The sequence below is a fragment of the Halichoerus grypus genome, chromosome 10, assembly GCF_964656455.1.
Source record: "Halichoerus grypus chromosome 10, mHalGry1.hap1.1, whole genome shotgun sequence".
Lineage (NCBI taxonomy): Eukaryota > Metazoa > Chordata > Mammalia > Carnivora > Phocidae > Halichoerus > Halichoerus grypus.
Window position 1 is genome coordinate 57,439,003 of NC_135721.1, and position 25,483 is coordinate 57,464,485.

General features: G+C 33.4%; 1 protein-coding gene across 10 annotated transcripts in view; it reads right to left on the minus strand.

Annotated features, from left to right (window-relative positions):
• The window catches only part of EHBP1 (EH domain binding protein 1), a 416,635-nt gene that overhangs the window by 3,976 nt on the left and 387,176 nt on the right, over window positions 1-25,483 (minus strand). For all 10 annotated transcript variants that reach the window (XM_078056492.1, XM_078056493.1, XM_078056491.1 and 7 more), the window contains 2 exons: window positions 4,925-5,024; window positions 3,730-3,803 (listed from right to left, as the gene is read on the minus strand). In XM_078056492.1, coding sequence (XP_077912618.1) covers window positions 3,730-3,803; window positions 4,925-5,024 — 174 coding nt within the window. The remainder of the gene's footprint in view (window positions 1-3,729; window positions 3,804-4,924; window positions 5,025-25,483) is intronic.

Genomic DNA, 25,483 nt, shown 5'->3' on the forward strand with positions numbered 1-25,483 from the left:
TATTTATCTACAAAATATTAGTCAATTGTAGAGGAAACAGCTATGTACAGTGAGTATATTTTACACTAGCAGAACTACTTTTACTTTGCATTTGCTTTCTCACGGGAGTAAATTTATACACACACACACACATAATTGAATGCTGATTTGGGAAATTAAACTATTTTGATGATTTTTTAAAAAAATTAATAATACCTTTAAAATTGATCAAGATCCATATTTGTATGTTCATGCCTAAATTAAAAAAAAATTTTAAATCCCCTTTTAGTAGCTTCACCTAGATGTAATGTCATGTTTTAAAAACCTGCCTGTAAGTTTATGTGTTACCTGTTACGCATTTTAAGAAAGGATTATTCACCTATAACACCAGTCACAGCTAGCTAGATACACTGACTTTGACTTGAACAGACTACAATGTGGCTTCTGATTAATTTAAAGATTCCAGTGTACTTTTGCTACAAAAGCCATATCCTCTTGCAACAAATAGGATTAAGTTTTGATGCTGCATTTGAGCCAAAGTGTTGAAATAAAGAGATTCTGTTTATGTCCATCTGCACTGAGCTGTTTTGTTAATTTAAAAATCTCTTTTTTTATATATAGGGCCAATTATTCATTCCCCGATTCAGTTTATTTGCTGAAGTTGGTAATTACCTTGGAAAAAAGGCAAAAGAAATACCTATAAATACTTTGATAGAAAGGACCTAAAGTTCTTGTAGTAAACCTTCAACCTTGCCACTATAAATAAGCCTGGCACTTTGATGAAAATTAACACTAGTTTTGTAAAGAGCACATTGGGGGATTGCAGTCAAGTCTTATCTTTAGTTCCAGTCAACTAGCAATCCTGAAAGAGTTTGCATCATCATCAGAGCAGGCCATTTGATAGGATTCTACTGCTGTACCTAATCAATCTATGGAAGACTGTGGCTGTGCTGTGTAACAAAGCTAAAATAGATTTACAAATGGGGTTTTAGGGGATAAGCTCCTCCACAGGATTACATATTGATTTTAAATATAAAAAGCTTATCATATAAACCATAACTACAAAAATAGTGAACCTATGCATAAATCCCTTTAGAAGAGCACCCACTTCAAACTCTAAGCCAAGAATAAATCAAGATGTACAAAATCCTAGAGGAGATCCATTTCTTGTGCAGAAAATGAACACACCACTTTCTAAAAGCCCACCCCAATGTGTGCAGAAATGAATTTATCTTTCCTGAGGGGGCATTAAATAATCTGGAACAAAAAAACTATAGGAAAAGTATCTAAAAGATGTTTGTTAGCTTAAGGGATCCTACAACTTAGCTCAGTAGAGTGAAACTCCTGCTATGAAGAACACCTCGAGGAAAAAAAAGGCAAAAAACAGGCCAAAGTGATTATGGATTTTCAGAAGAATGGATATATTGAATTTTTTTTTCCCCTCTCAAACCAAGCTGTTAATATTTCTTTCAATGTGCTATGTGGCTATTAACATTCTGTGCTTTCTCCTGGTGAATGGTTTCAGGAGCAGATTTATTTGAAAAGATTTTAGTTTATTTATTGTGAAAACCATCTTATGGCTACCTAGTAGAAGAGATGGGGACAAAAAGAGGAATGAACCTTACAACAAAGGAGAGCAAAACAACACCAAATAATGTTGCCTATTCATGTGTTATTCTGTGGGTTTTAATATTCCAAAAGCCTACTGAACTGCATGTGTGTACATTCTAAGGGCTGGCTCAGAGGACATTGTGTTCACAGAACTGATCATCACAACAGTCAGTACCTGTCTAGGACAGCCCAGGCCATGCACTGCCCAGGCTAGTGGGACAGGCCTCTTACTAAGAAAGTGCCTTTGTCATCAACAAGCTATTTCTTTCCTCAAGTCTCTTCTGTCCCTCAACCAGCAACAGAAACTGGCACAATCACATATGGGACAATGATCTTAATTAAAAAATAAAACAAAACCTAAAAAAACTACCAATTGTATTAAAGGGGTTTGAAAAAGAAAAACACTTTTTCCCCTCCTTAAAAAAAATATGACTTTGTACTGATATGTACAAGAAGAACAGGCAGACAAAATGTTCAATGATTCACGACTGTAGGTTTGGTATATAGGCACAGGACTACCATAAAAATGAGATCTTTTGTATGTGTCATGGCCCTCCTTTTAAGATGGTATTTGGTAATACAACTGGTTTGGGGACAGAAACAATATCTGCCTTAAAAGTCAACTGTATTGTATCAAGCTGTATTTTAGGGATAATTTAACTTATTATACATGAGAGAGTGTTTTTAATACTCTGTATTGAGTATAATGTGTAATGAATCTATAAAGAATAAACTGTACAGTGAGTCATACATTATATATACTATATATACATACATTTTATATCACACATACATATATATAAACCATATAAATAGTATCTTCTATACCCGCTTTTCAACTATTTAGCTTTCCAATCTCTTTTAAAGACTACACCATGACTACAAAAATTCTATCAAGAAGAAAAATACCATTTAGCACACCTGTGCATTTTATTTCAATGGCAAGTTCTACAGAACTTCTTAAATAATTTTGACAAAATTTTTAGTCATTATCAATGTATAATTTGATTCATCTGGATAGCATTTGAAGGAAATTAGCTATCTGAAGCCTTTAAAATAAAGTAAATCTGATTTCTAAATGAGGATACACAAATGTTGTCAGTAATATTTATCAAATGAGATTACAGATATAAAGTAATTAAAAATAAAACTTTTATAATATATAAGATTATATTTAGATAAACAGCATATATTTTATTTAATCACAATATTAATTAAAATATTTTTAAAATATACGGTTTCATTTGGCTTTCCCTTACAAACTTAAATTTCTAGTTTCTAAACTAATTAGAATTGGCTTATTATGGATCAGGTACCTTATCAGGTAAAGAAGGAAATTACTATGGACAGTCAATGGGTTAAGAGGTCAATATAGAATAGGAAAATCAATTTGCATTGATTAGACAAAAGGTCCATTTTACACAGCCCAAAGGATTACTTTTTAAGCAGACATCTTTGAACTATAAGACATTTTCAACTAAAAGGCATAAGGAGAAGTGCATTCTTAAACACATAAGAATTTTTTTAAAAAAATCATATAGTAAATGCCATAGTTAAGCTAGCTGATGTTTACTGATATTATGAACCATGCTTAGGATTACTATATAATTCATATAAAAGCTTTATGAAAAGTATGAAAGTGTTTTATTTATCTCTTATGTCAATCTTTGCCTGAATAATCACTTAATAGGAGTTGGAGTCTTAAGAACTATAGCAGACTGCAGGCATATTTCAGTGTTGACATCAATTAAATATTAAGGTAAAATTTAGAGTCTGATGTGAAAAATCAAAATGATAAATCTTTCCCCACCTCCCTCGTGGAAACAACCTTAAATTTCACACACAGTAAAATGTAATTAAATCATTTAACTCCTTATATTTTCTATTTTATGGACATTTCAGCTTACTGACAAAGTTAAAACAATTTTGTGTTTAATAGCACACATAATGATTATCTATCTGAATTAGGGTTCTTAGGGTTTACGTGACTGTTGCTTTCTAACTCTAAGTCATTTATCTGTAATTCCTGTTGGTTCCTAGTCAGGCCACACCTGGTGAGACCAGAAGTGTATTACACTCTTTAAATCTCTTTGACAGTTGACACTTCACATACCTCATTCCATCATAGCCATTTCTTACCTTCGATGGCTAGCATTGCCCGCAATTCCCGATTCAGCAGCTCATACCGTCGTTCTAAATCATGCTCTTTTTCCCTAGGCAAGTTGCAAAAGTTCATCAATATGCTAATTACTAAATCATTAAACACTTATAAGAACCTGTAGGTTACATTGATTTTAGGACTCATAACTGACTTTTCTCTTTAACTTTAAGCTACTCCAAACAAATGATACACAAACCTAAAGCCTTCCTCAGGTTGAATATTACTAGTGCTATTATTTTTCTCCTTCAATTTTGAATTGCACAGAGGTATATTTTAACCTTCAGATAAGTAGTCTCATTCTTCAATGCTTCTTGTCTTAAGTGCCAGGTATAAGACTATTTTGTAAAATATTTTTCATAGCTCACAATAAGCACTCTTTTGTCTGGAGTACCATGTAAAAAGAATACAAGAAACATGTAAGTACTACCAGTGCAAATTTAATACAGAGACAATTAAAAATCCAGGAGAGCTAAGTTTTGTGCTTCTTCATAACTCTTTTTATCAAGTTCAGGCATAGCAGAAATGACAAAAATAGAGGTTTTCACTAAAATAAAACATGTGAGCCTGCTCCTTCCCACACTAGGTGGCATAATATAAGAATATTGCTGGTGAACAAAAAGAAACACGCATTAAGTCCTATAGTGAACTAACTGCTAAAGACCAAGAATGCTTACATCTGGTCTAGTCTCCATTTTACTGTACACAAAAGTGATCTTTCTATGATTGGAGGAATTACCCAAATTTAGGGTAACATCATCTGTAGAATACAAATGTACTTTTGTCCTTATTAAGAGTTATTTTCATTTTTAACTTAGAATGTGATGTTAAATAAACTTCAATTTTATTTCTTTTGTCCTCTAACCCTTAATATAATCCAAATGTCCTTTTTGTGCATAAGTGCTTTATTTCTTAAATACAAAAATTTTTTTTATTCCTTGGCTTCCTATATAATAAACATTTTTTAGTATATATCACTATTTTAAAAAACTTACTGTTCAGATGAGAAATGATTATATGCTATTTTTAATTTTTATTTTTATAAAAAACTATACTGTAATCTCCAAGGAAAGAAAAATATTAAGCCTAATAAATATGAAATCCCAAAGAAGGCAATGACAAAAAGCCTGAGATTCATCAGTGTTGTAGGAAAAACAAGCAGTCATGGGTACTTACAGGAGAGAAAGCTGGTTCATTCTCCTTATTAAGGCATTTTTCTTATTAACCAACATAAACCATTCCTGCATCATAGCTTCTTCTTCTTCTGTGTTCCTTCCTGTAATTCAGCAAATTATTTATTATATGACATTTTACAAGCCAAATAATAGTTTAGCACAAGTATTTTTTTTTAACATGAAACATTTTAGCTACCCCAATAGTACAAATTAAACTGTTTATAATAACATAATATTAAAGTCCAGGGTCTGAAAAGAGCAATCAACATCTAAAAATTCATAAGCCAATCTTCTAAAGCTGGTATTATTCAGCATGTGCATTTCAGTCCCCCTGAACATATCTACAGATCAGACTAACATTAAGTACAGTAAAAAAAAAAAAAAAAAAAAAAAGTGTTCCAACTTTTAAATCCTCCCCAGAGGCTGATTTGTTATTATGTTTCAATGAGAAACTCATGGTGCTGACAGACATAAGGTCATGATAAAAAAAAAAAAATTTAAAAATCATTATGAGAATTATAAGACTAGCAGGAAGATCAGAGAAGTCCAGAGATTTCGTGAAAGCTTCCACTTGTAACAACTTGCTTTTTTTCTTTTCTCCCCAAAAGTAAACTAAAGATATATGTTCATATACCATTCTGGAACTCATCATCTCTAATAGGGCAAACACATGCAAATTATTTTAAATACATTGTAAATGACCAGGCTACAAAAAATGCCTATAGCTATCTGTGAAAAGACACATTATAATGAAAATAATAATGTTCAGTAAATCACAAAACATTTCAACAGAGAGAAGATCTAAAAATTAGATTTACTGATTGCACATTTAAAATTCACTTTCCATCATCTATACCACTCCCCACCAAAGGCCAGTACATCAAGGGTTATAATGTATAGGATATATTTATTATTGTTCATGTAGAAGTAGGCCACAATCACACTCAAGAGAAATATTAATTCCCCACCTTCTTCCCACCTCTCCATTCAAATTGTACCTAGTCAAATTTATAATTCTTTGACTTTCCTTTTTTCTGAATTTCACCCATGATTGGTTTATTGTTTTGCTAGGCCATTATTTAATACTTCAGTCCCACTCTGTACAGAGGCATAGGGCTAACTTAAATATCTAATAAAAAATAAAATATTCTAGTTTCATTTTCTTTTTAAGGAAGATACTTTAACTTTCAAACACATGACCAGCCCATTTTAAAAATTCAGACAATAGATACCTAAAATAAGTGAAAAGCCAAGTCTTTCACCAACCCCTCTCTCTCCAATTCCTCTCTCCATCTCCTTTCTCCAGAAGTAAGTACTTCTACAGTTTAGCATATCTCCTTCCAGACCACAGAGATTACTATGTGTATCAAACCCATGCATATACCTTATCTATAGACACATACAGGTTTCTTTTCTTTAGCATAAGTGAGATCATATTATATATTGCCCTGTGATTTGCTTTTGTTATGCTGTTCAAAGATCTACCTCATTCTTTTTAATACTTGCATAAAGTATGGATGTGCCATAATTTATTTAACTATTTCCACATTAATAAAAATCTGAAGAAATTTTTAGAATGGAAATAGAATATAAAGAGATGATGATCTGTGTGCAAAAGATTAAACATGTACTTCAGAGCATCCCTGTAAAATAGATATCTGTTGTTCATCGTTAGGGAGCATAGTGAGGATACGTGCCTTCATTAAATGCTATTAAAACTTTATGGTATGAAGCAGACGTAGGATAGATCTTTTTGGGGTATGAACAAAAGTCTTTATTGTTTTACAGTATTTTTAATCTCTCTTTTAGGGTAGCTGGTTTTGTATTCACTTTGGACCATGTGATGTCTTGACACTGGTCATGTGATACAGGCTGCGATACGCACAAATCCCTGGGTAGCAACAAAAGAAGAAAGAGTAGAAAGAAAAAGCTGAGAAAAAGCTTGCAATTTGGAAAAAGGCCAATTGTACCCTGGTGAAGGCCTTTTTGATCAGTGAAATGACACATGTGTGCAATATTAATAGGTGCAGTTTTTATGATATTTTATTTTCTAATTAAACACTTAGTTCTTGTGTTCATAGCATAAGTGGCTTCTAAAAATATAGACATTTTAAAACTTTGTTTTGAGTTTTACTCAACCTATAATTGAAGCTTTCAGCAATACTAGAAGCAACTAGCCTACTCTTAAATTAGCATCATTTTCTTCAATGGAAGACTGCTTCCTTGAGAATAACAATATTGATATGGTACTGTGTTATTTTCAGTTTAACTCATGCCTAAGATTTCTAGGTAAGAATAAAAGATCCCCCTCCCCTAACTGTTAGGAAATGACTAATAATACAAGAGTCTCATGTTTCGAAAGGAAATAAGCCTAACAATAACAAATATTTAAAGACACATTACACTCTGCTACATAGATTATATAAATTAACTGAAAAAACATATTTGAGGTTAAATCAATTCTGTATCACTAACTCCTTATCTGAGATAGTAGACAAGATGGAAATCTATACTTAGCCTAGTAATAAAAAAATTAAATTTTCTTCTAATACATCATTACACTATTGTTTTTCGGGATTTAAAATTTTTTAAATTTAAAAAGCTTTTAAAAGCCAGTAAGTTGAACCATTACAAATTAATCCTGACTTTAATAACTGGTTAAAGACCCCTTTAGCTTTATAAGTAACAAAAAATATTAAAGCCTGTGATCACAGTGAGCTTTTCTCATTTCTCCTCTAACCATTTGTTATTTAATCCAATACTAGTAATCCAATTTGTCCATCAGACTTTTAAAGGGCAGAATGCAACTTCCTCAGCTTAGACACTTTTCAAAGTACAATATATTTTTCAAATGAATGCTGGATGTTTCATTTTTCCCAACTGTTCCTAGCTCTAATGCATGAGGAAAAAAAGAACAAGATGAACATTGTTCATACTGATTAAGTAAGAGCTCATTAAAGAGCTGTCAGTGCGGTACTTTGAATATGCATGAAGCATATAATCAGATCTAGTACCGTCACTAGAGGAGAATACGGTAAGTACAAAGGATTGATTTAATTACTTAGAGTGGGCTGTGGTGGTAAAGCAGTCTTGTTAGTGCAAAAAGAAAAAGAGGTTGTATTCTGGCACTGTTAGAAAAAAGGCAGTTTTAGCTTCTGCCACAATACATAATCTCAGAATAAAGCACTTTACATTGTAGCTTAAAATGAAGACTGTCATTATTTTATAAAATGGCCATAAATCATTTTATCTTGTTTAACCTCACCTGGTTAACTACTTGTCTTTGAAAATTATCTTTAATTTGTAATTACAACTACATCTTTTTGACACCTTAGAGTGGAATACGGATACTTTAAAAAAAAAATCCCAATTTTTTTTTTCAGTTTCATGAATTGAAAGATTCAGGACATATACAAGTGAAGACCATTTTGAAATAAAAAATGACAAAATACTACAGGTCAGTATACAATTACTAAAATGTAAAAACATGGCTGGGTTGTTATACTGCATTTTAAAACACAGTGCCTCATGTAAATATACTACAAATAACAACATCACACTATCATTTTAAAGTATTGACTAATTAATTCAATCTCTGGCAATATTTGTCCTATTTTTTTTCCCTCAAAGACTTCTGTTTTTTATTTTGCCTCTAGGAATGTAACATCTTTTCTGACATCACAATCTTTTAACATCAGTTTTTTCTTTTAACCAATTACTACAGAGCTGGGATATGATTTGTAAAAATTATCAAATGATCAAGAATAATGATAACGGCAGGAAAAGTAACTATAAATATGACTTCAAATCATTTTCCCTCTGACATAGTTCACAAAAACCACTTAACAGAAAGCGTGTAACACACAGCACTACATACAGTGTAAATACTTAATAAACACAGGTTGACTACAGCAACCATTTTTATATTTCATCTCCTCCAAAAAATTATTTAAATTTAGTTAAGATTAATTTCATTCAAGAATTCATTCATTCATCCAGGAATATGTATGTAGTTTTCATTTATTTTTTCAGAAGCAGTTTTTTCAATGTAAATTTTTAAATGAATGAAAGAAAAGTGATGTGAAAACCTAAAATTATGAATCATATATTCAAAAATTTTCTACTAATTTACCTTTCCTAATTAATCCTTATTATCTATTTAGAAAGATATATTTTTAGACAGTGAATTCTTATATAAATACAAAATAAGGAACAATACAATTTTAGCCAAACAGAAGATGAATTCAGTGGGAAAGAATGAAAACACAAAGATGTAGGCTGCTGTTGTACATATAAACAAATTCAAGATTTTCTACCATGAAAATATTAAAGAATGCTAAAATCTTGCCATAGCCCCATGGCGGAGATGGCTGACTAGTGATCATATATGGCCCTTAAAGGGCACAACATAACAAAGCCAAACCAAACATAAAAACAAAAAAGTTGCCATTACAAATTGTCCTGATGGTATGATAACACCAATATGATGACCTCTGAAAGACATAATATAATACAATAGAGAGACACACGAAGGTGTCCAACTAGCTGGTACTCGAGAAACACATTCTAATAACAAAGGAAGTGAAATCTGGTAGATCTATATAATGGACAAAAAAGATGAATTTACTGTAGTTATGTAGGGTCATGGACACATGAACTCCTAAAGCCAATATTCCTAGAGGACTCCAGTGCATCAGTTTTAGAAAATATTTTAAATTTAGGAAATAGAGCTTTATTATGAAAAGAAATTTTACTATATAAGCAAATAGCTGATAAATGTTTCTACCCCAAGAATATCCTCAAACAGCAATCAACATAAATGAAGAATTTCATAATCTTTATTGATGTTTTCAGCAGCAATTGTCTTAAAACTATTTGCTTAACATGATATATTTGTTATAGTGTTAAGAATATAAACTTTGGGGAAAATCCCGTCTCCTTTTGTTGCAGTAAAATAAAAACTAACACACTCTCTCAAACATACCTTTTATTTACCCATTTGGTAAAACAGATTCAGGGCAACATCTCTCTACAGATAACTTCTGATAGACTTCTAGCATGTACTTCTTACAGGAAGAGGTACAGACAACTTCACCAAAGTTCTTCCTACATAAGCTTATATATAAAAAGGAGCTATTTCTGAAGGTTGGAAATTAACAGCAGTCTTCTTGTACCAACTCCTTAATAGCATCTGAGTAGCCTTTTTTTCTGCCACAGGTCAGTGCCAGATTTCCAAAGGTAAACTGGGCACAAACTTAAAATAGCAAAAAATAAAAATAAATTTAAAAGTATGGAAGGAGTCATCATGGGAAAAACTGTAACTGAAAAAAAATCTTTATATTTACTTACAGTTTAGTATTTTCTTTAAGTTACATATGGGATGGATTTGCACCTATTAACTTTTCAGTGCTAAGAGCATGTAAAGGTATTAACATGACCCACATTTCAGGTAATACATGACCATCCTGACTACCTACAAATAGGCACTTGACTAGTTAAAATGCTTAGAACATAACTTTAAAACTGTATTTACTTTTTTAAGGTACATTTAACATATTCTGTAAAATAAGATAAAATACAGTGAGTCACTTTTATAGGCATCATTGAACCAAACAGACTATTGTCTACTTAGTGAATCAATTAGGCATCCTGTAATAAGGGGAAAACTTGAATTGTGAGCCATGCTTACAGATGGATAGCTTCCCCCCGCCAGTTCTCCCCTCTCTTGAAGCCCCTTTTGTTTGGACTGCACCTGGTGAACTCCTCTCTACCCCCCATCCTTGTCCTAGGGCCTTCTCACAGTCATGTCATAGAAATGACTTAAGAGGGGCTCCAGAAGTGACAGAGACATTAATGTTAAAGACAAACATGAAGAGTTGAATAAAATTATTTCTTGAAAAGTAGGAGTGGACAGAAGCAATTATTTCTAGATTAATGTATTTTAAGATGTGATTTTAAATATGTATGTTTATATAGCTAAATTAAATATTATAAAAGATATTTCTAACCTTTTATATATATATTTTAAAGATTTTATTTTTATTTATTTATTTGACAGAGAGAGACACAGTGAGAGAGGGAACACAAGCAGGGGGAGTGGGAGAGGGAGAAGCAGGCCTCCTGCTGAGCAGGGAGCCCAAAGTGGGGCTCCATCCCAGGATCCTGGGATCATGACCTGGGCCAAAGGCAGACGCTTAACGACTGAGCCACCCAGGCGCCCCTAACCTTTTATTTATTTAAGTAAGTCAAGATTGCGCTTGTCTTCTCATTGGGAGAATCAAGGTCTACCTTTTTTTTTTTTTTTTAAGGTCATTTGGGCATATGTTTTTTTTCTAGGGTGGTCTGGGAACCCAATCCACAATTTAAGTATTTTATGGAAATATTCATAAATAAATGGAAATGACTCATAAATTAACTTGAGAATAAAGACCTCTAGTAAATTAAGTACCACCTTTATGAATGTGTTTACTTGTATTAATTCTGGGGAACTTCTGTGGATAAGACTAGAAATTCTGGTAAGGCTAAGCATAACATATAATTGTACTGTCTGTAGTTTCTGTGGCTGGTTAGAACCATCATCTTGAATGTGATGCAAATAAGATGAACATTGAATCTGCATCCTAAATGGCTTTTCTTCCAGTTTAGCTAAAAAAAAAAAAAAAAATTGACTGAGCTCCTTGATCTCAGACTAATTAACCTCTCTGAGCCTTAGTTTCCATTTCTATAAGGGTAATCATATTGCTTACCTCATATGGTTGTTAGAGGAATTAAATGAAAAAAATCTATGTAAAGTCCTTAGCACAGTACCTGAGACTAAAAATGCTAGCTATGATGATGATGATGATGATAATGAAGAGGGTGATGGTGGCATAATGCAGCACTGTGGAGATACAAAGATGACCAAGATGTGGCTTTTCTCCTCAAAAGGGCTCATGGTCTAATGTGGAGAGACACATAATCAGGAATAATTAGCGTGAGGGTCAATTTCTAAACAACTCCACAGATAGAAATTATATCTTAAATCTTTGTTAGTCATAACAACTTACACAGTTAGGATAGTTAGCATGTCTTTGGTCATAAGCAGGATAGGTGAAAAATGTAGGTGAATCAGTACAAACTCATTCCTGCAGCTGGAAAAACAAAGTGGATGCCCTACCAGGTCGGCAGCATCACTACTGCATACAAAAGGTGGCCGTAATGATGACACAATAATGTGGCTGTGCTCCAAATAATGAGAGTCTAGTTATTTGCAGGGTGCTAGACATTTAAAAATAAAGATCACAGAATATTGCTTGATATCAAAGACTAAAGAAGGTAAATTTTAAGATTGAAAATTATGGACTACTAGAACACACTTAAAAGTTTACTAGTCATTAAAATAAAGAAAAAGTGACAATGACAATTTGAAGTAAAAGTGGATATAATTTTAAGAAAAGAAAGCCCTCAACAAGAAAAACTAAATATTTGTAAAGTAAAAACCTTCACTGAGAAAGTAAGCTTTCATCATTTTTACAGAAAGAGATTTTGATATTAAAAGCAGAGCATCTTTAAAATCAGCTTATAAAATTGGCAATGCAGATGAAACAGCTGATTTACTAAATGCCAGGTGAGAATGAGATTAGATTTCTGTTGAGAATGTAGAAAATTAAATATGTTTCATTTTTAAAATATAGAAAGACAAATCAGGTAGATATGCTCTATTTAGGCTTCTTCTAATAAAGAGTTTCTCCAAAGTTGTATTATGTAGTCAGTCAGCTACTCTTTTAGGTAACCCCCTCTTGTGTTGCTTAAAGTGTTTCAATGTCCTTTAAAAATCCTACCCACAGTGTCTCCAGTGCCTTCAGTTTCCAATAAGGAATGAGTTCAAGCCCCAGCCTCCAATGCACCTCTTCTACTCTATACCTGCTTTAATCGTGCTTGGGTTCAGATAACCAAGTAACACTGGGATATATCCTTCCTTATGTACCTTCTTAAAAGTCTTTGATGATGGAGAGCAGAAGGAAATTTAACCTATCCCCTTCTAGCCTGTGGCCACATTCAGTCTCAAAATGGGACACTGCAGAACCATCTCCAGCAGCACTTTAACCTGCATAGAGCTTCAAAAATTACACAATACTTTGAATCAAAAGCAATGAATGCTGTTTTTCTAGACTAGACCAGGTGACTAGTGTGGATTTCAGCAATATATCAACTCATCCAACGCCCCTTAATCTTCTCAGTGGAGCCATTCTCTTCATCATGGTACACAAGACACATTCATGATGGACTTGTACCCACAGTGTTGTTTCCTGAATCCCTGGAACAACAATGTCTCACAGAAGCTACTCTATATAATATCTCTCTTTCATCAGATCAGTGACAACCAGTAACTTTCTTATAGGCTGGTAATAATGATAATTATGATGATGATAATAGCATCAAATATTTAATGAGGCTGTATAACTTAGAGCTAGCTAGTGGTAGAACTAGGCCTTAAATCCAGGCAGTCTGTCTTGTAAACCACCACTCTCAGCTACCCCACCTGACACTCACAGGGTAACCAGTCTTACAAGAACAGGCCCTTTACTTAGAATTCAGGCCAACCTTGACAAAGCCTTCTGAATGGCTCTGATAAGCAAAATGGCACAAACAAAACAAAACAAAGCAAAAAGCAAACCTTCAAATCTCTGATAAACAAACAAACAAAAACCATTCTGTTCCTTAGTTCATCCATTAGTAGTGGGGATTTTGTTGCTCTTCCAATGTAGGCAACTGGGACTTAACAATGATCCAGAGAAGTACATCAGGGGATATCAAGGCGAATCAGCCTTTCTTCCTATGCACATATATCTTTACGATCCTTGAATTATAGGTCAGTGTATAATGTCTGCTAGAAACATGATTCCAGGGATAGACCTGTTCACTTCTTGGACAACTATAAACCACTCTGATTCCATTTGAGCATTTGAAGCAACTATCAGTGAAAATGGCCAAACAAGAATACTCTGCCTAGCACGGGATTATCAGGATGTATTCAAGTTCCAGCTCTGCTCTTGAGGAGCTACAGGAACTTGGATAAATAACTTAATCTCCCTATGCTTCAGTCTCCTCATTTGTAAAAATGGAAATAATAGTACTACTTCAACGGGGGTTCTGTGAAGATTAAGTGAGTTAATATATGTAAAACACCCAGAATAGTACCTGGCATATAACATTACTTAATCAACGTAATGGTGGTTGCTATTGTTATATTGCTATTGCTGTATTCTTTCTCTCTCTCCTTCTTACTATCTTTTTCTCCACATACACACATACAGTAAGGAGCCACATTCTTTATTTAAGCTTCAGGATCCTCTCTGACTATCTGATTCCTGGCATTATGGACGGAGCAAGGAATAGTGATTTCTCCTGGCAGAGTCTCACAGTTTTGTTTTGTTTTTTTTTATTGCCTATGCAAACACCGGGAAGGCCTACCCACAGAAGTAAATACATTGGGCAATTTGGTGCAAAACTTGAGATGTTAGCTACATTGAGCCAGAAATTTCTGTCTTTACATATCCATTTCACTGGACAAGTCATCCTACCATCATTTTAAGTTTTTCATTCCCCTCAAGTATGGAAGCCCATCGACTTACCTATTACCCATTTTTCTTTAAAGGATCAAAACAAATGCAAACCAATATGAGACATTCCCTTTCCGAAGGTTACACATGTTCTGTTAAGTCTATTCCAAAGATTCCCTTGCTAATAGCAGTATCTTCAGTCAGAAATTTAGAGAAAATAAAAATCTAGTGTGTAACTCCCAGATCTCTAGAATTTCTAAAGATGATTTTCAGATTTTTCCTCAACTTAATGCCCAAAATATGTTCAATTCCCCTTTTTATCATGATACAAATGTTTAGATACCCCTGAGACTGAAGAACATCATGCTACCCCAATAGTCCCTCTCAGATTCTTGCATAAGTCTTATGGGCCAACCTCCAGCAGTTAGCTATATGTCCTTCTATTGTATAAGCTGTAGCTTATTTAAAAAGGGTTAGAGCAATCACATCTAACACAACTTTACCTACATTCCACCTAAATTCATGGTCAACTCCAAGTCTGTTTAGTCCTCACAATGTTTCTGTTAATATTCTACATTTCAGAATTTAGCAAAATAGCTACCTAGTCAACACTGACAATTTTGCAACGTTCAGTATAACTTTATTAACCTTTTACTTAAGATTCAAAATAAGCACTTGAATTATTTTTATTTTTATTTTTTTTAAAGATTTTATTTATTTATTTGACAGAGAGAGACACAAGTGAGAGAGCGAACACAAGCAGGGGGAATGGGAGAGGGAGAAGCAGGCTTCCCGCGGAGCAGGGAGCCCGATGTGGGGCTCAATCCCAGGGCCCTGGGACCATGACCTGAGCCGAAGGCAGATGCTTAACAACTGAGCCACCCAGGTGCCCCTAAGCACTTGAATTAAAACAAGTGGTATTAGAAGTTTGAAATTTTAGCTATCCTTAATTTTATTCTCATGAAAAATTAAAATATTTATGACTACTTTAATAATTTATTTCTGTGGAAAGTTATTTATACATAATAGGAAGCTACTGCTATTGTTTAAAGCACTGAAATGCATAATAAACTCATTTTTTAAATTAAAAATTATCTTTTAACTTTCCTTACAGAGGTAGAGCCTTCAAAAGCACAACAGAAAGAGCTATGACCAGGTCCATCAAGTTTCAGATCAGAAGTGTCTATCTGGGGAGGGGCACCTGGGTGGCTCAGTCGTTAAGCGTCTGCCTCCAGCTCAGGTCATGATCCCAGGGTCCTGGGATCGAGCCCCACATCGGGCTCCCTGCTCCGTGGGAAGCCTGCTTCTCCCTCTCCCACTCCCCCTGTTTGTGTTCCCTCTCTCGCTGTGTCTCTGTCAAATAAATAAATAAAATCTTAAAAAAAAAAAAAAAAAAAGAAGTGTCTATCTGGGGAGAACACGCTGGTGGGGAAGAAATGTTGGTACTTTACACAATTCCTAGCTTTGGCCACCAAGTGGTGCTATTAATTCAGAGTGAACTGGCATTGGGGGAGTGGGGTTGGGTGGTTTTGGGGTGGGTAAAATACATAAACAGTCAATAAATGCAGAAAACACTCACAAGTTGGATGTTCATAATTCATTGTACTGTGAATTTACATATCTTCTCCCACTCAATGTCACCAGTATAAAAACAGAAGAGAAAACTAATTCATATATCTTATTTTGATGGTAAAGCCCACTGTACTCCCTCAGGAAAATAGCTACATATATATTTTTACCAAACTTCATCCTTTCAGGCCATGCAGCTATAAAAATAATCCGACAATTTTGATTAATTTTCCTCCTCCTCCAACATTCATCCAAATTACCCAATTAAAACAAACACAAAAAAAACTTTACATAAAAACTAATCAGCAATAAACATTACAAATCAGTAGTATTAAGCATTTTTTTTTAAAAAAGCTAACTTAATTTTTTAAAAATAGATACCAGCTTGACATTTTTTTTCTTAACTTATATTGTAAACTTCTCCTGAAGAAATAGCTCACCTGACTGGATGAATGCCTTTCACATTCCAGCTTAGAAATGACGTGGGGACAGGGAACAGATGCAATGATTATATATGTTTAGTTTTTTGATGCAGTGCACCTAGAGGCCTTTGGAAAGTGTTAAAAACCTCTCTGGTTGCTAAAAGAAAGACATAATAATTTACAATCCACTAGACTAAGAGCTGGCAATGTCTATACAATCAAAAAAATAATGATTTGAAAGCAGAACTTTGTAAGTCTGTATAAGAATAAAGAGAAAGTTCACAGCTATTCAACTGGACAGTCCTAACCCAAAGATGAAGGGACCTAGGAAGGGTAAGCAACTATCCAGTTGTCTCTGTACATTAACATTTGTATTTTTAAGAAAAATGCTTCCATTTGGGGAAGTGCCGGAGCAGGGCTCTCATCCTTCCATAAACTACCTTGATTTTGACTCTGGACTGAAGAGGCAATTCACACATGCTTAGCCATCTCTGATGTCATTCTTTGTCAAATCAAATTATGAAATCTTGGTTAAGCTTCTTGGGATAGGGTCAGGATGAAATAGAAGACAAGAAAATGCATTTGCAAAGTTGGTTCCCACATGGATGTCCTAAAATAAATTTTTCAAAATACAAAGCTTAAGTTGTTTATTTCTGTATGTGCCTCATGAAACTCATATAATTAGTATATCAATTCAATGAAATGTATATAGATTGAGGGACTAGCAAATTCCTAAGGTTTGCTCCTAGCTATTTATTTAGTTGTGAAAATGTTCACACAGTTATCAGTTACTTTTTGTGTGTAAGCCAAGGGTTAAACAAACAAACAAACAACAACTTTCCAATCTTATGTCAAATTGCCAAATCAGTTCTTAAACCATTTTTTGGGCGGAGGGGGGAGGGAGAGGGACTCAGAGAGTCTGTGTACGTGTGTTGAGGGAAGAGAAGAGTTAGGATAGAATGGGAGATGTGCGTATTACTTAGAAGCTGAGGAAAATCTTTAAGTAAAAGTAGAAACAATAATAAATAATGAAGCGACTGCTATAGCTGATGGCAGCAGCTACTTTCATACTGGGTACTAACCCTCTGCCGAGAGCTCTGTGCCAAGTACTCTTATATACATTTTATCTATATCTGTATCAATATGTCTTATATTCTCAATAACCTTCTGAAATAGGTTTTATCAGCCTTTTTATTTTTTTAAAGTTAATGGCTGAGGAAATAGAGGCTCAGGGAGGTTAAGTAATTTGTCTAAGACCACCCAGAGTCTAGCTGGTATATTGCTGGTTTTTAAGTCTACGCTCTGATATCTTTATGCTGTGCTACTTCCCTTAGCATTTATTACACTGTGGATTCAACGTATCTTAGTCCCTTGTTTCTTAAAATGTGGTCCGTGGATCACCTGTATTATAAATTGCCTAGAATATGGGCCCCACCCCAGATCCACTGAATCAGAATCTTTTAGGCAGGTCCTGGGAATCTGTATTTTTAACAAACTCCTCAGGTGGTTTTTTTAAATGCAGATAAAAGTTTGAGAACCACTGTCTTAGCCCTTTTACAAATAAGTCACCAAGATCTTTTTTTTTTTTAAAGAAAGGGTGATATTTCATGTATAAGATGTTATTTTAGCATTGGCATGACATTACACAAATTTAATTTCACATTCAGAAGAAAAACATGTTGCTGCCAAATCAGTTCAAATGCCTAAATTTTGTTTCATAGATAGTTGCTGAGAAAAACACATTTTCCTGGAATTTCTACTTTTTTAAGTGTTAAAAAATTTTATTACAGTCTAGAATAAGAATGTACCTCACTTTAGGCAATAGACATGTTCCAAATTAAAAATTATGGTGATGTGATAATTCTTTAGGTTCAAAAATTGTATTTTATATTTCCAATTCAAATTTCTAGTAGTGGAAAATACTTTCTAAATATCACTGGTAGAAATTATACACATTTGTTCTTCTGGATAAATGAACAAACATGAATCAGCAAATGAAAAAGTCACCTTAAGACTATATAGTAAAAGGCGGAGACATACAGTGAGTGCCAAGGAGAAAAGAAACAAATGTTAGAAATGAGAACCTTGTGAGGTTCTCTATATTTTGAATCAGAGAGATTCCTTTCTAGAAATCGTATGATCCAATATCTATTGCATGAACTAGACTGATTCAACAATAGTTGAGTGCTACTACACTTCAATATAATTTACATATTTTCTTTCTTTAAATAATCCAAATAATGAAATGCAGATAGAAACAAGACATTAAAGATGTGTGAATTAGCTGAACAAATTGTGAGAGTAAAGATATTCTGAAAGTATGACAGTAGTTTTAATTTTTCTTGTAACCACAGAAGGAAAATATTAAGGACAAAATAATTTAGGAGTATTACCAATTTTAAAAATTGAAGATGTAAAAAAGTAAACAGCACTTTAAACTGTAAGCACTTTAAAATGTAAACTTTCCTTTTATTTATTTTTTTTAAGATTTTTTTTTTAAGTCATCTTTACACCCAATGTGGGGCTTGAACTTACAATGCTGAGACCAAGAGTCACATGCTCCACCAACTGAGACAGCCAAGCACCCCTGTAAACTTTCCTTTTAAAACAAACTTTGTTTTCTTTATACTGTATTTCTATTCATAATTAATTATTTTCAGTAATCAAAGGCCTATTCCATTATATGTGCAATATGTAATAAATAAAATGTATATATGTGCAACGAGAATACCAACTTATTATAAATATTTTATTTAATGCTTGATGGTGACAGGTAACATTCCTAACATACTAATGTTTTTCATCCTTTGGTATTTTTTATTTCAAAGGTGACCTTGACAAATTTAAATATTAAAGAGATTATATAAATAATAATAGATGACATTTATCAAACACTATATATGCACCAGGCACTGTGCAAATGCTTGATATAAGGTACCTAATTTAATTCTCACAATTCTCTTAGCTGCTACACCGTATCAACTTTGACCCAGTGTGACCAAATTTGAACTCATTATATTCACTAGCCAGGGCTAAATTTCTACACTCAATGTATAGTACTTAGGCACAACAGGGCTCAAAAATATTTGTTGAATGAAAATCACCAGACATAAAAGAATAAATGAATTTCTTCCTTTATGGGAATTAAAGTTAGGTTCTTTTCCCCCAATTTTTTCTAAAACCATAGTGTCCTCATTCTGTTAAAGTGGAAACTGAGGCTCAAAACTATGAAGCTGAGCTAGTAAACAGGAATGAATATAGCACACTAGAATGGCTCTCATCTCCCAGCCAGGGTCCCAACTCACCGCTGGAAGGACTGAGCCCATGTTTTCAGATGAAGGTATGCCGAGGATTAAGTATGGAAGAAAAGCCTCTCCTATAATTATGTTAACAGCAATGGAAGACAGATGGGCTTTGGTATGTAATGGACAAGGACACGGGAGAGAAGATTCACATGGAGACCTTAGAGAGCTGGGCCTTGGCTCACTGTTCTTCCACCTGGCTATGATTCTGCTAATCAAAGATGTGACAGAACCAATTGTATGACATGTTCTTTTATGCTTTTAATTTTTCTGAATATTGGATTAGAATATAATTACATGAGGTTATGTCACTTTTTGCAATTAGAAAATGATTTTATATTATTTTGCATTCTTGGAGTTAGGTGACATAAAGATTTTGACACAGCTAAAAACACAGAGACACACAAAACAGACCTGTAACACCACATTTACCAAAAGTATGTTGCCACTTTACTTCCAAAAAGGAATGGATTCTATGAACTCTTAGAATCTATCAAAGGATGTGGCTCAATGCCTCTGGAAATTATGCTAAACACTCACTTTGTAGAAAATTTTCAGACATAAAATGTTAACTTTTTCATTGGCTTCTTTATTATGTTACAGATTCAATGTCCTATGAATTGTCAGGAGTAATTATTTTAGTGAGGAACTATAGGCTAAGCCTATACTACTTCTGAACCTTAGAGATCATTTGATTTACTTTTTAGGACCAGATTCCCTTACTTTGCTCGTATTTATGAAAAGTTCCTTTGCAGACACAATATGATATCTTAGTTTGTCCATTTCATCATATTTTATGTTTATGGAGATCAAATGGAAACATTCTACTTTAATAAGCTAAAAACTTCATTTTCTATTTTACCATGGTATGTCATAAGAAGTTAGAAAAAATTTTCATTAATGGGAAATCTACAGTTACCTTTTTTTTTCAGTTTTGTAACTATCATGCCAAAATAGATATCTCACTTGGTTTAATGCATATTTTTCAGTGACATGGCCTCTTTTCTCACTGTAATTTGTATGAAAGGAGACATATTTATGTCTATTAAAAAAGAACCTATACAAAATGGAGACATTTTATTACGTGAATACTACTTCCCATCCATGCTTGTAAGAAGCCTAGAAATATCATGCTAAATCATAGAGAACATAGAATAACCAGACAGAAAAACACCTTTGTTGTTATATTTAGAAGATAGTTTCTACTTTTTGCTGACTTTATTAATGATAATTGTCCATGTTATTCTTATTACAGTATGGTTTTCCCTCTTCTTTGTTAGAAGTATGAATAAATTTCAGTATCTTAAGAGGCAAGATCTTAAGCCATGTGCTCAATGTTCAATGTACAAAAATACAATTTTTCAGGATAAGAGAAAATTTAAAGAACAGTATATAGAAATATCAGAAATATATGTATTAAGCCAAGAATTTTCTCCACACAAAACCTGAGGAGTATTGGTGTATCAAACTTCCTTTCCTGGCTATTTATTAGTTGTACAGAATCAGTTTAACTCTACGTTCAGATATCTTTATATACAAAAATGTGCCCAGTTTGGATTTTCATTTTCCCCTTACAGATATGGGTATGGTGAGAGATGCAGCTGAGTACCTTAATCTCCTACCAAGTGTACAGTGATTGCTAGAGAAAAGAGACAGAGCTAGTTAAAAATATGTTCCTTACAAATATATAATTTAAATCTCATAAAAATGTTTTTTCTTTTAATCAAAGAACCTATTTTTACAGTATTTACTCAGGCAATCTTACCTTTATGTTGTTATCTATACTCTAAACCATAAAAACTACATTATCTGCCATTTTCTAAATCATGGAATCAAATGGTTTATATAGACCCTGTTTTAATGTTAATGAATTTATAGACACAAATAGCTAGCATCAAGGCTACAGTGAAGAGGAGGACACTTCAAGCATTCAATACAGCAAAAGGGGCAGATTAGAGATCAATAACAAAATCACCTGGTAAAAAAGGAAAAAGGTGTTGCATTAAAAGGCTTTTTGCTTTACATGTGAAACAATACTGAGAAACCTGTATTTTAGCACTTGTACTCAACAGGCACTCCAACTATGCCACGATGAGAACAGAAACCCATCCTTTCTAATAATCTTGTGACAAAAGCTAAAAGACATCATCCTATTAACTAGTGATCTCAACTGCTAATGCGGAGTACTTCCTGGTGCCTTTTATGTAGAATGCTGCTATTAAAAAACCACTAAACATTCACTGTGAACAACACAGAATCATTCATCTTTTATCAGCATCTCTTGTTAGAAGAGTATGAGTGGGGCTGAAGGTGTCATTGATATTATGGAGTGGAAATTAATCAGAAATTTTTCTCATATTTTCCTCATCTCACTAATTTACTTTTGTACAAATTTCCTCCTGTTAAAAAGTTCATACCCAACCCCCTGTTGTACTCTTTTAAGTTGAGAATATTCAACGAGTGCGTCCACTGAAAAGCACCAGGTCCTAACACAAAAAGCATTCGAAATTCTCATTTAGTTGTCTTTATTTTGCTAGCGCCATGTGGTCCTTGAAGATGTAGAAAACACGGGAAGCCGAGTAAAGATCAGAGCAAGCTCATTAGCATTCTGACAAAATTGGAGTGGTGGAGATGTATAGTTTGCCTAGTTTGTCGTTTTGAAAGCTACCGGTGGTAAGCTTTCTATTTCATTGTGCTTTTGTCTTTTGGGGGGGTTTCAAAGCAGCAGGGTATTTGTTAGCCCTAGGTTTGCACAATGCATTGTGGGAACCTTTCCTGCACATTCAGCCCTATATAGTATCATTCCAGTTTGAGTCAAAAAGTTTTTTTTCACCACTTATAAGAAAGGACATGTGTGTGAATCTTAGTGCATACCCTCAATATATTTATCACTGCTTTGCTTGTTTCTTTTGCCTGAATCACAAAGTTCAGAAAGAGTCAGAAACAACCTAAGTGACATAATTTTCAATCTTAAAAAAATGTTGCCATTCATTTCGGAACACAACACTAAAACATTTATTTTCTGTTCTTTGTCATAAACAACTAACTAGCCACATGCAGGCCTGATTCAGTTAGTTAAAATTCAAAAGCTCACTGCTCTCTATAATAGAACTCAATTCTATTTTTGAAAACAGTATAGACGGAAAAATGGTTTGCGCTTTAGAATTATGTAAATAAAGAATTACCTCTTAGAAGACTTAAATAACTTATTACCCTAGTCATTTGATTTTCTTCATCGTCATCTTCTTTTTTTCTTTTCTTGTTTTTTTTTTTTTTTTTAAATACATAAAGCTCACTTTGAAGAGCTAAATGGGCTACATTAATGCTACTATTCAACATGAATGTTTCCAAGTTGCAATGAAATGGATAAAGGTCTTTGGGGATGAATTTATCTGCTAAATCCTTGTGGTTGCCCTCCTATCTTGGATGATGACCCAAAAGAATGTCAACAGCTCATTTCCCAGAGAGCTGGAAGGAGTCCCTATGCAAGCCATAATCTGCACATTCTCAAAGAACCATTTCAAACATTATATTTCACAAGCAGTTTTAAGTGATTTTCCTCTCATCTCTAGCATCCTAACAGTACTTTGGACATCAGTGCCTCTGAAATGAGGGCTAAACAAAGTTTACACATGAATGCTATATATGGCATATAAAATCTTAATTTATTTTCAATACACATTTTTAAAAACATAGTCACCTTATTACAATAATATACTTATGGCATTAAATGAGATAAATGTCTGACGATTACTATTTTTTTCTATTGTGGAAAAAAGTGCTTTTTATTACTGGTTATTATTTTACTTAGAATGTAACCTTATTTATGAGAAGTATTTACAGTTTTTCTTAATTTGTAATTATTACAATTTCAGGAGAAACTAAAGAGCAGTAGTGAGTGAAATACAGTATATGAGTAATCTGCTAAAAATAATTTAACAGTAAGAGAATGGATCATTTCTATAGGAAGCCTCCAACATAACAGTATTTGGTTATATCACCCTTTATTTCCTTTGTACATTAAGAAACCACTAGACTAAGTAGTATGGCATCTTGGGGGGAGATAGATATTAACTATTCATATTATAGTAGAACATGTAATTAAAACGATGCAACTTTTCTGTAATTCTAATTTAAGCTCTAATTTTCACCCCTGAAGGCTTCTCTTAGGCCTTCTTTTACAGTTTGAAAGTTCTTTCTTAAAACAAACAAACAACAACAACAACAACAACAAAACCCAGAAGAAATTGCCACATATAATTATGTGGTTATGGTATGAGCCTATTTATATATTGTTAGAACATGAAACTCAACTAACTTAAAGCTTAATATTTTAATGTATCCCAACATTGAGCTGTTCTACTGCTAGCTTTAAAGCTTAAAAAAAAAGTGGATGTTACTACAGTAATAATGACTGAATTAGTTCTATACTTTGAAATATGAGTATAGCCGCAAAATTATTTATCTACTTCACTGCATTCTCCTACCAAAGTTTCTTGAATAAAATCGTTTGGACTAGCTATATCAAATTAGAGAGCAGTCAGGAGTGTCTAAGTCCAGCTTTAAAACAAATATCTTAACAATTACTTAGCCATATGGAAAATAGGGTATGTCTTCCTGAAGCCATTTTAAAAATATATTTTCTATGTTGAATTTAGACTTCATTAGAAACCATTTCTGACTTGTAATGTTTGACTGTTGAAATATCACTCTTTTAAAGAACCACAAAAAGATGTAAAAAAGCAGGACTTTTTAAAGCTGTCAATTAACAATTTTCTGATTTTTTAAGGCCCATTACATTTGCACTTGCAACATTTTCCAAAATCCAGGAAACGAAGTGGAGTTAAGGCGTTATGAATAAACAAATGCAGCTGTATACTTAGACATAGCTACCCAGACGGTGACACAACTTTTTTTATATTATATCAAATCTGAAGCTTCTTCCCGAGTGTTCACATCCTACTGTGTTTGGGTTCCTGTGACTTAAAGGCCAGATGCTTTTCACAAATGACCAACAATTGTAGTTAGAATAAATTAATGATTTTTTTAAAGCTTTGATGGAATTAAGCATACTTCTTTTCTCAATGTGCCTATGTGAATGTTTGCCTGTTAAACTTTTTTTTTTTTTTTTGACAAGTGAGGCCACCCGGCAGAAAACAACTGATGCAAAACCCAGGAATAATCCCTCTGTTTAGTTCAACACTATGGTTAGCCTTAACACTGCCTCTATTATCCAATGGATTTAGAGAAACTTTCATTTATTTGTTGGCCTCAGTTTTCAATTCTGTTGCCCTCTTTAAGGAAACCTAGACTTATTCCTATGTAAGTACATTTGCATACTGGTACAATGAAATGTCTTAGAATTTTTATTACTCTACTAAGCTACATAGGAGCTGTGTACATATGTAATTTGAAAAATTCATGAAAAGAATCAAGATATAGGTTAATACTCTTACTAAGGATTTTAAAGCACACTGTAATAAACCTATAATGCTCATGGTACAATACTAACATAATTACTTCCAACAATATTTTAACAACATAGAGCCATCTATTTTTAAAAAACCCGAAACCACTGGAACCTAAGAAATGCATTCGATGATCACAAAATCAGTGCCAACTTACTACATTAAAATGTGTTATTTTCCTATAGGAATCTTTAAAATTTTATATTTTTATTTATGGATAATATTTTACATTCTCTAATGTTCAGAGTCTAAGCTAA